General features: G+C 44.2%; 1 protein-coding gene across 1 annotated transcript; it reads right to left on the bottom strand.

Moving 5' to 3' along the window:
- Positions 1–828: 828 nt before the first annotated feature.
- On the bottom strand, positions 829–1955 carry Chd9nb (CHD9 neighbor). The gene has a single exon (XM_078032320.1). The coding sequence runs from the start codon at positions 1799–1801 to the stop codon at positions 1643–1645; it is 159 nt and encodes a 52-aa protein (XP_077888446.1). The 5' UTR covers positions 1802–1955; the 3' UTR covers positions 829–1642.
- Positions 1956–10740: the final 8785 nt, after the last annotated feature.

A 10740-nucleotide genomic window follows, 5' to 3' on the forward strand; every position in this document is an offset into this window, starting at 1 on the left:
TTCCTCCCTCCTCCTCTATCTCCTTTCCTCTTTCTCGTCTTCCTCCCTCTTCCTCTTCCTCTTCCTCCCTCTCATCAGAGTAAAAACAAAAGACCCTGAATGCCTCAGCCAACCTGCAGTAGGGTGACTCCAAGCCAACCAGAGGCCTATTGCTCTTCAGGCAGTTAAGTCCAAATAAATCAAGAGAAACAGTTCCTGCTTTACAGCACAGATTGTCAGGGGAAAAAAAAAAAAACAACAAACTTGAATTTCAGTTTATTCACCAGAAAGACCCTCCTCTACTTCAGTACCACTAAGCTACATCCCAGTTCTTTTTTTTCTATTTTGAGATGGGGTAGACCTAAATTGCTGAGGCTGACTTCAAACTTGTGACCCTCCTACTTCAGGTTCTGGAGTAGCTGGAGTTACAAATACCACCCCACCCAGCAAAAACCTCTTCTTTAAGCAAGACTCTGCATGGGTTCAGAAGCCATACTGGTGGGGTTCAAATCTGGTCTCTGCTAATCATGGCTGGCCATACTGAAGGAAGTCACTTACGCTCCTCACCTGTAAAATGGGTTGGTGTTTCTGGGTGAATCAAACAATCCCTGGAGGGTTCTCAGCGTGATGCCTGACAAGAGGAAGGCTCCCTCCTTCCACTTCCACAGAACTGCACCCACCCTCCCTGCCAATCCTTCAATCTCACCTTCCCCCTCCTGTCCTTCAAATGTGTTGTGTCGTCATTTATTTGCAAACATGTCTATTTGATTTCAAGTGAAAATGCTTCAGCATTTGCATTAAAACCAAAACACATGCAAGGAGAGAAAAAAAGAGAGGTTGACAGACATGTTAGTAAACAGTGAAATATTTTTGAAGGCTGGATGCGGATAGCTCAGATGCTAGAGGGTTCAACTTGACAGACATTTGGTAGGAGACATGTGAATATTAGCACACCGACCTTTTTCAGGGGATGAATAACTAGGAACCTGAATCCCTCCTCCTTCCTTCCCACCAGCACTCAAAGGGCCACTTACTGAATGACCAAAGCTCCATGCCTTCCATTTAAGGGATCCCCATCTGATCCTGATCATTCCCACAATTCATTAACAATGCTGCAAGTTAAATATTAAATTATTCATGCAAACAGTGTGCAGTGAGCCAAATGCAAAAAAAAAAAAGAAAGAAAGAAGAAAGAAAAAGCCCTTCCTGTCAGGGATGTCGGCTGTGAGGCCAGCCATGGGAAAAAAGGAGACAAAGAGCCCAAATTGAGACCCACACACCGCAATCCATGTTGTGACCACAGAGTCTCCAGAGTTCCGGAGAGTGCACCAGGTTGGGGGACGGGGGTGGGGGTGGGGGGGAGACTGGACTGTCACAGCCCAAGGGCAGAGTGTCACTGGACCACAGGAGTCTACAGCCAGGCCTGTTCTTTTGTCCTCTGCGGGAGGCTGGGGGAGCAGGTGCCTGTGATCGTCCCACTCCCTCCACACCCCGCTGCACCCCAGCAGGAAAAGCCCCGTTCTGAAGCCTGGATCCCAAGCAAAGGGGACTTTTCGCTCTCCTCCCTCTGCGCGCAGCTTCTCAGAAGGTTGGGTTGTCTCCTGTTTCAGAGGCCAAAGCGGCTCCAGAATCGAGGCCAGGTCCGACTCTGCAGTAAAGCAGCTCAGCTCTGGGGCTCGGGGTGTCCATCCTCCAGGGGCGTGACCTTGGCATCCGCTGCCTCGGCGCCAGGCTCCACGCTCGGTTCTTCTCCCTTGGACTGTTCTCCAGACTTCTGGGGCTCAGGCGCCACCTCGGTGCCCTTGCTGGAGTGGCACCCCATCTCAGTGGGACGCTGTGGGTCAGTGTCCCTGAACCCTCGGAGAGGAGGAGGTACGTGCGCAGGGCGTCAGGAGCCAGAATTAAATAGCCCTCGGACCTCTGCGGCCGAGGGAGCTGGTTCGGTTTCTATGGCTACAAGGAGACGCCCCCTGGTGCACAGGGAGCCCCCTGCCGAGTGGGCAGGGCTTGGAGGGTGGCCCTTGCAGAGAACCCGGCTGATTCCTGGCGGTGTGCCCCATTCATTCCACCCCAGGAATTCCCTTTTGTTTAGCTTCTTTATAGATCCCCACCACCACCACCACCACCACCACCACCACCTAGTTACCTGTAAACACAGCCTGCCTTCACACGCAACCAAGGCCCTGTTACCATGCAACAAGCCGTGGCCTCCCTCCTTGTCCCAGGGTCACATCCAGGTCTGCGAGTCACAGACCCCCACTTGCAAGCCAGCCCCTACCCAAAAAGCCAACTCCGCCCAGTGTGGAAGAATGCGGAGTCCAAGACAGTGGACCCAAACATATAAGAAATTAAAAGAAGAACAGGCAATGGGTGGTACTGTGTGCCAAGTACAGTTCACATGAATTAACTGTTCACAACCCTGACAGGTAAATTGGGGAATCTGGGGTGTTTTCAATTTTGTTTTGTTTTGTCTTGTCTTATTAGAAATCAAACCCAGGTGCACTTAACAATTGAGCAATATCCCCTGTTCTTTTTATTTTTTTCATTTTGAGACAGGGTCTCACTAGGTTGCTGAGGCTGACATGGAACTGGAGATCCTCCTGCCTCAGCCTCCCAAGCCTCTGGGATCACACACCTGCACCACAGCATCCAGCTCCAGCCCTTTTCATTTTAAATTTTAAGACAGGGTCTCACTAAATTGTCCAGGCTGACCTGGAATTTTCCACCCTCTTGCCTCAGCCTTCCGAGTCACTGGGATTACAGGTGTGCACCACACCTGACAGGTTATATTATTTAATCCTTATTTACAGATAGAGACACTGAGGCACAGAGATTAAGTGATCTGAGGTAGTTATCAAGAGCCAGGAAAAAGAAGAGTTGAGATTCAAGCCCAAGTCATAAGCTTCCATCCTCTTTATCCCTATGCTAATTTTATTTTCTAATTTTTTTTTTTAGTCTTATCTATTTTTTTTTTCTTTTTTGGTATTGAGGATCAAACACAGGGCCTAGTGCATGCTAGGCAAGTGCTCTACCTCAGGCTGGTGCTGAGATTGTAACCAGGGGTACAGTGTTGCCTAGTGCACTAGGCCCTGAGTTGGATCTCTCTCTCTCACACACACACACACACACAAAAAAAAAAAAAAAACCACAAAACCCACAAAATTGCCCAGGCTGGCCTTGAACTTACCTTCTGCCTCAGTCCCCCTAGTAGCTAGGATTGCAGGATGACTCACCATGCCAGGCTCAATCTTGTTTCTTTTAGAGACCCCATCAGGCCATCTTCATGCACAGTGACAGGTATTATCCGCTAGGAAGTTGTCCATGTGTTGCCAGAGTCCGAGGCTAGGGAACCGGACTTCAGGGAAGTCCCAGCCCTCACCCCAAAAGAAAATCAAATGGCAGAAGTACTGGTGAAATAGGAAAGGAATATAATATCCAGCATAGCCGCACTGGAGAGACAAGGGGACTAGAGACATGGGCCCTGTCTCCAGGGGTACCCATATGAGCTTCTTGAATCAAATGTATGGAAGATGATATGTCATGAGCTTTGTAATGTTTTGAACAACCAATAAAATAAAATAAAATAAATAGGGGAAGAAACAAAACTGTGGGGGCCGGGGTGGGAGCAGCCAGTATGCACAGTCAAGCAGTGGTCTGGTGGACCATTATCTCAGGATGGGTCAGGTGGGGTCTTGTCCACAATAAGAAACTTGCTTCTGCCTGGTTGCGGGGTGGGTAATTTTGACTCTTGTCACAAGCTGTTTATCCACCAGGTGACTGTAGGAGAGAATGACTCAGAGGAAGGACAAGTTAGAAAGGCAAGTTGGTGTTAGTTCCTCAGGTTCAGGGCAATGGCTGAAGACTTCTAGGTGCTGCTCCCGTGATCTGGAACAGGATGTTATAAGAGCTGTCAGTTGACAATCTGTTGATTATGATGTCCCTGTGAATCTCAGAATATCTTACTCTTATCCTGGTGCCTTTAGCCTTGAAAGGAGAGGATTACCAGCTTTACTCAAGGCTTAAGGTAGGAAAGGAAACAGATGCAAAATGAAGACAGAGACGCAAGCTTTATCCTGCTTTGAGCTACCCAGTGGACATCTGCAGGCCCAAGTGAAGGGTCAGTGCTTTTAAGCAAAACCAATCTCTTAAGTCCTTTTACAATTATGCTTTGGATTTGAGACACATGGGTAAAGATTTTGAATGATCTCTGATGCAAACACGTGTGTGTGTGTGTGTGTGTGTGTGTGTGTGTGTGTGTGTGTGTTTTGCTGGGCTTCCTGCATGCTAGGCAGGCTCTCTACCACTGAGCTACACCTCTGGCCCTGAGAAACCACTGCCCCGTACTGAAAATTGAACTCAGGGGCTCTTTACCACTAAGAAACATCCCCAGCCTTCCCCCCCACCTCAATTTTTATTTTGAGACAAATCCTCACTAAGTTGCTTAGGGTTTTGTTAAATTGCTGAGGCTGATCTTGCCATCCTCCTGTCTCAGCCTCCTGGGTCTCTAGGATTCCAGGAGTGGGCCACTATGTCCAGCCCCACAAACATTTTTTGAGTCTAGTGTGCTATAGATCTGGCATTAGGAATTCCTGTGATCTCTCTTCTACCCTTGTTTTATTTTCTGATCACATAGGTTTCCTGTTCCTCACTCTTAACAGGGAACTGGTAATCCTGACCCAGCTCCTAGAAGGCTAGAAGGAGATCAAGCAGGCGGTGAAGTGACTTTTCAGAGAAGCAGGAGTTTCACAATGATTGTTTCCTGACTCCCCTGTGTATGCCCACCGCAGTCAGGTGACATTGACTCCCGTTCACTTACAGAGGCCGGTGCGTGCCAGCCTAGGGCTCTTACACAAACCCTCCTGGTTACTCCTCACAATCACCCAGTTCTATGAGGAAGTGTTACTAATCCCTCTTTAGAATTGAAATCCAGAATCCAGAGGGGTTAGTTTAGTTGCTCCAGGTTTGAGGTCATGAACCTGGTAAGCAGCCAGCTCAGGATACATACCCAGGATCTTTGGCTTCCAAAGCCAATCTCAAGCTCCCTTCTGCCTGTGCCTCCACTTAACACCATTCCTCCCACCTGGACCTGGGCATTCAGTGGTCTGCAAGAATGTGGCTAAACTCACCTATAATCATCATCCTCCTCCTCCTCCTCCTCCTCCTCCTCCTCCTCCTCCTCCTCCTCCTCCTCCTCCTCCTCCTCCTCCTCCTTTTTTTTCCTTCGGGACTGGGGATTAAGGATTGGGTCCTTGGCATGCTAGGCAAACATTATACCAATGAGCGGCACTCCAGCTCTTTTTATTTTGAGACAAGGTTTCAAGTTACAGAGGCTGACCTCAAACTTGCAATCCTCCTGCCTCAGCTCCCAAGTAGTTGAGATTATAGGAGGGCCTGGCTATAAATCACTTAAAAAAAAAAAAAAGTGTACCTATAATGCCAGCAGCTCAGGACACCGAGGCAAGAGGATCACAAGTTCAGCCTCAGCAAAAGCAAGGCTCTAAGCAACTCAGTGAGACTCTGCCTCTAAATAAAATTCAAAATAGGGCTAGGGATGTGACTTAGTGGTCCAGTGCCCCTGAGTTCAATCCCCGGTATACCCCCCAAAAATAAAAAAAAACTAAAATAATTTTTAAAAGCTTCTTGCCAACTGGGCTTCATAGTGTGACAATTAGGAAGATCCGATGGCAGATGATGTTGTCAGTTTCTCTCTGCCATATAAATGCCAAAGTACATTGTGGAGGTGATAAAGTAGAAGAGGAACCTCCATTTACCTCCAATTCATAGACCCTCACTAGGGCAAATCCTCATTTGGGAATTGAGCTTGTAAAGCCAACAGTCCTCTGGTGAATCCTCCGAATTAATTTTTGCTGAACCCAAGTGAAAGCAAGAGGCAGGCGGCAGCAGCTCCAGGATCCAGGAGAGAACATCTCGGATCGGGCAGCGATCTGTTCCGAGGCACAGTCAACAAGAACCAATGAAGGGTACTTTGCCAGGTGAACGGGGTAAGAGTCCTTGGCTGGTTTCTGGCCTCACCACATGCAGAACTGGTTATATAATCTACGGGGCCAAAAAATGTGGGCCCCCATCTTTGAATGTTCAAAAAGTCTTCAGGATTTCAACAATGACAGCAAAACTTTAAATGAACGCAAAGAAAAGGGCCAGCTTTGTGGGCCACATCTAACATCTTCCTCAACTTCTAGAAATGGATTTGCCCCACCGATGAAGACTATTATTTGCCAGATCCACCAGCTGGCTTGGCTCAGGAAACACTGCCCTAGGAATAGAATGAGGCCAAGACATGGAGTTGGGACAGTCCCAAGATGGAGAGACTTCAGTAGGACACATTCAAAATGCTTCCAGCTTTCACTGATTCCTTAGGTAAAACTACATTAAACCGAAACTCTTGCATCTGAGGGATCTCAGAAATAAAATGGTTTACTCAGAAAAAGAACCAGGTCCTGGGACAAGCTTCTGCAAACTACCAGCAGCATAAGGCTAGATTGCAGCTGGAAGAATATCCACTAGAACAGAACGAAGAGCATTTTTTAATAACAAAAAAAAAATTGTTGTTTTTGTTTTCTTAAATTGAGCAAATTTAATTTACAAAGTAGTAGAAACAAAATGTGAAAAGATATGTTTAACTTCAATAACTCTTTTTTGAGGATGGGCACTGGGGATTGAACGCAGGGGCACTCAATCTCTGAGACATATCCCCAGTCCTATTTTGTATTTTATTTAGAGACAGGGTCTCACTGAGTTGCATATCGCCTTGCTTTTGCTGAGGCTGGCTTTGAACTCACGAAACTCCTGCTTCAGCTTCCTTGAGCATATGGGATTACAGGCGTGTGCCAACGTGCCTGGCTTTAATAACATTTTTATTCCAAATGTAGAATTAAATTGAATATGCCTCATCATTTTTGGTTTTATTTGGATATAAAACGATCAGCCACAGATATAGAAACTCTGAGGAATCTTTTGTCTGCCCAGGAAACCATATTAAGGAAAATCAGGACCTCCAAACACACCTACTTGGGTGATTATTCTCCTGTGAAAACTTTTAGAATAAATTGGGATGACTGAGTATTGGAAAGTTTCATTTTTAGAATAATAAGAGAAGGGAAAAAAGTTTAAAATCCCTTTTTCTATATAATATGTTAATAATGTTAAGACTTCAACATTATTAGAAATTCATCCTCTACCTGTAATCAGTCGAATATGAACACAAAGCTGGAATAGCATCCCCAACAAAGTTCAAGATTAAGTAAATCTGAAATCAAGGTAAATAGTTGATTTTCCTCTTATCCTAATGTGTGTGTGTGTGTGTGTGTTTTCTTTTGAACTGAGGATTTAACCCAAACATGCTTTCTCACTGAGCTGTATCCCAGTCCTTTTATTTATTTATTTTTATTTTTTATTTTTTTCCAGATAGGATTTCCATAAGTTGCTGAGGCTGACCTCAAACTTTAGATCTTTCTGCCTCTACCTCCCAAGCGGCTAGGATTACAAGTGTGCATCACCATGCCCAGTTTATAACAAAAATTTGGCAAAGGAAGGCAACAACAAACCTACATTTGGCTACAGATAAAAGGAATGGGATTGCACAATGTAGGGAATGCTTTAATACAGAAGCGTGGTCTATAAGAAGCAATTGGTAGCTGGGCACAGTAGTATACCCCTATAATCCCAGCTGCTCTGGAGACTGAGGCAGGAGGATCACGAGTTCAAACCCAGCTTCAACCAAAGTGAGGTTGGTTGAACTAAGCAACTTGATGAGACTCTGTCTCTAAAATACAAAATGGGGCTGGGGATGTGGCTCAATGGTCGAGTACCCCGAGTTCAATCCCTGGTACCCGCCCCCAAAAATAAATAAAATAATTTAAAAGGACTGGGGATGTGTCTTAACAACAGTTCAATAAAAAGAAATAAAGAGGGGCTGGGGATGTGGCTCAAGTGGTAGCGCGCTCGCCTAGCATTCGTGCGGCCCGGGTTCGATCCTCAGCAGCACCACATACCAACAAAGATGTTGTGTCCGCCGAGAACTAAGAAAAAATAAATAAATGTTAAAATTCTAAAAAAAAAAAAAAAAAAAAAAAAAAAAAAAAAGAAATAAAGAAAAAGAAAGGGAGAGGAGAAAGAAAGAGCGAGAGAGAAAGAAAGAAAGGAAAGAAGGAAGGAAAGAGGTGCTGGGGTTGTGGCTCAGTGGCAGAGCCACATAAAAATAAAAAATAAAAAAATAAAGATATTGTGTCCAAGTATAACTAAAAAAAAATTTAAAAGAAAGAAAGAAAAAAGGAAGAAAAAGCAGTTGGTGCCTCTGAACTGGTTGAGGTTAACAGTCCAGAGATCTTATATATGAACAGAGTGCGGTGGCTCTGGTGGTTGGGTGTGATGGGATTTAAATCAAGGTTTCCACGTCTTTTTGCTGGTTTGGCCTCAGCAGATGTTAACTGATTAACTTCCTTTAACTCTCCCTGGCACCCAATTCTTTGGCAATTAAATTTGGTAAGGACATGTCAATTTTTTAAATCACACAACATAAAAATCACAAAAACTGCCTAGAAAAAAATACTGACAAGGCCATATGTTAGTAAGGTGGTGGAACTTCTTTTCACAGGTCACTGGTGTGAATACGAGAGTACAGCCATTTGGGGAAGAGACTGGCAGGTTTTTCATTATTGTAGTGCTGTGTATCTATCCTAGGGACTCCTGCATGCTAGGCAAGTACTCTACTACTGATGTCCTCATCCCTGGCGGTTTCTTATAAAATCAAATACACACTCGCCAGTGGGTGAGGATTAGTTGGCGGGGGCCGCTGTAACCAAATACTACAGGTGTGTAGCTTAGTCACAGATGTTCATTTTCTCACAGTTCTGGGGCTAGAAGTTCATGACCAAAGTACCAGCAAAGTTGATATCTGATGAGGTCTCTTTTCTGGGCATGTAGATGGCCACCTCCCCCCGCCCCCCCCCCTAACAAGGAAAGAACCCAGGGGCACTTAACCACTTAGCCACATCCCCAGCCCTTGCCCTTTTTTTGTTTTATGTTTTGTTTGGGGTTTTGCTTTTGTTTTTTTGATTTTTGTTGTTGTTTTATTCTAATTAGTATTATGTTTTGTTTTTGTTTTTGTTTGAGGCAAGGCCTCATTAAGTTGCTTAGGGCCTCCCTAAATTGCCTAGGCTGGCTTTGAACTTTTGAGGCTGGCTTTGAACTTTTGATCCTCCTGCCTTAGCCTCCTGAGCCACTGGGATTACAGGCCTGTGTCAGTGGACCTGGCTTTCTCCTTTTTTTTTTTTCCCCCACTCTGGGGCTGGGGCTAGGGCTGGAACCCGGGGCCTTGACCATGGTAGGCAAGTGCTCTACCACTGAGCTACACCTGGCCCCTCTTTTTTTTAATGGAGACTTGCTCTTCATTTAAAAACAGAAAAAAAGAAAGTCAGATCTCAGAACATAACTTTATTGTTGTTTAAAAACAATGAGGGCTGGGATTGTGGCTCAGTAGTACAGCACTTGCCAAGCATGTATGAGGCACTGGGTTCGATTCTCAGCACACCGAGTATAAATAAATGAATTAAACAGAGGTCCATTGAAAAATATATATATATATATAAAATAGCAAGGAGGTGGAATGGATATAATTATACAAAGTACATATATGAAGACTTGAATTGGGTGTCAACATACTTTATATACAAACAGTGATATGAAAATTCGTGGTATATATGTGTATTAAGAATTATAGTGCAGGGGCTGGGGATGTGGCTCAAACGGTAGCGAGCTCGCCTGGCATGCGTGCAGCCCAGGTTCCATCCTCAGCACCACATACAGACAAAAGATGTTGTGTCCGTCGAAAACTAAAAAATAAATGTTAAAAAATAAAAAAAAAAAAGAATTATAGTGCAAAAAAAAAAAAAGTACATGTATAAAGGCATGAATTAGTGTGAACATATGAAAAATTGTGCTCTATGTGTGTAATAAGAATTGTAATCCATTCCACTGCTGTCGTGTTTTTAAAAAATAAAATCAATAGAAGATAATAAATAAAGAAATAAATTTTAAAAAAATTAAAAGCTGGGAGTGTAGCTCAGCGGTAGAGGGCTTGCTTAGCATGTGTGAAGCCCTGAGTTGGATCTCTAACACTGAAAGTGATAAAATGGAGAGACAGAGACAAACAAACAAATCTGTCCCTTTGAAGAAAGCAACAGGCAGAACAACAAAGCAAAAAATATGAAATAAAAATGAGAGCACCTCATCCAGTCCCTTTTCAGTCCTACACACAGAGCACTGTGTCCAGCACAGAGCAGATGCTCAGTAAACAGGAGAGAAGTTTTCCAGGGCATCTGCTCTGGAATCATCTAATCCCGATTCAAGAACTCGTTATATCACTTGCTAACTCTAACTCAAGTTAATGAAACACAATGAGTCCCAGTTTCTTCCTTGATACAATGAGGAAAAAAAATAACAATGTCTACTCTATAAGATGAGTGAGAATTAAACTAGTCCAACTAAAATTCTTAGTGTCTAATATTATGGCAAAGTTTTTTTGTATGTTTGTTTTTTGGATGATGTTGTTTGATTTTGCAGGGCCAGGGATTGAACCCAGGGCTTTGATTCACTCTGCCACTGAGCTATAACCCCAGCTTCTATCATTATTTATTTATTTATTGATTGATTGATTTATTTTAGTGGTAGTTGGACACAATACCTTTATTTTATTTATCCATGTGGTGCTGAGGATTGAACCCAGTGCCCACAAATGCGAGG

The sequence above is a fragment of the Ictidomys tridecemlineatus genome, chromosome 15 (genome assembly GCF_052094955.1).
Source record: "Ictidomys tridecemlineatus isolate mIctTri1 chromosome 15, mIctTri1.hap1, whole genome shotgun sequence".
NCBI classification, from domain to species: domain Eukaryota; kingdom Metazoa; phylum Chordata; class Mammalia; order Rodentia; family Sciuridae; genus Ictidomys; species Ictidomys tridecemlineatus.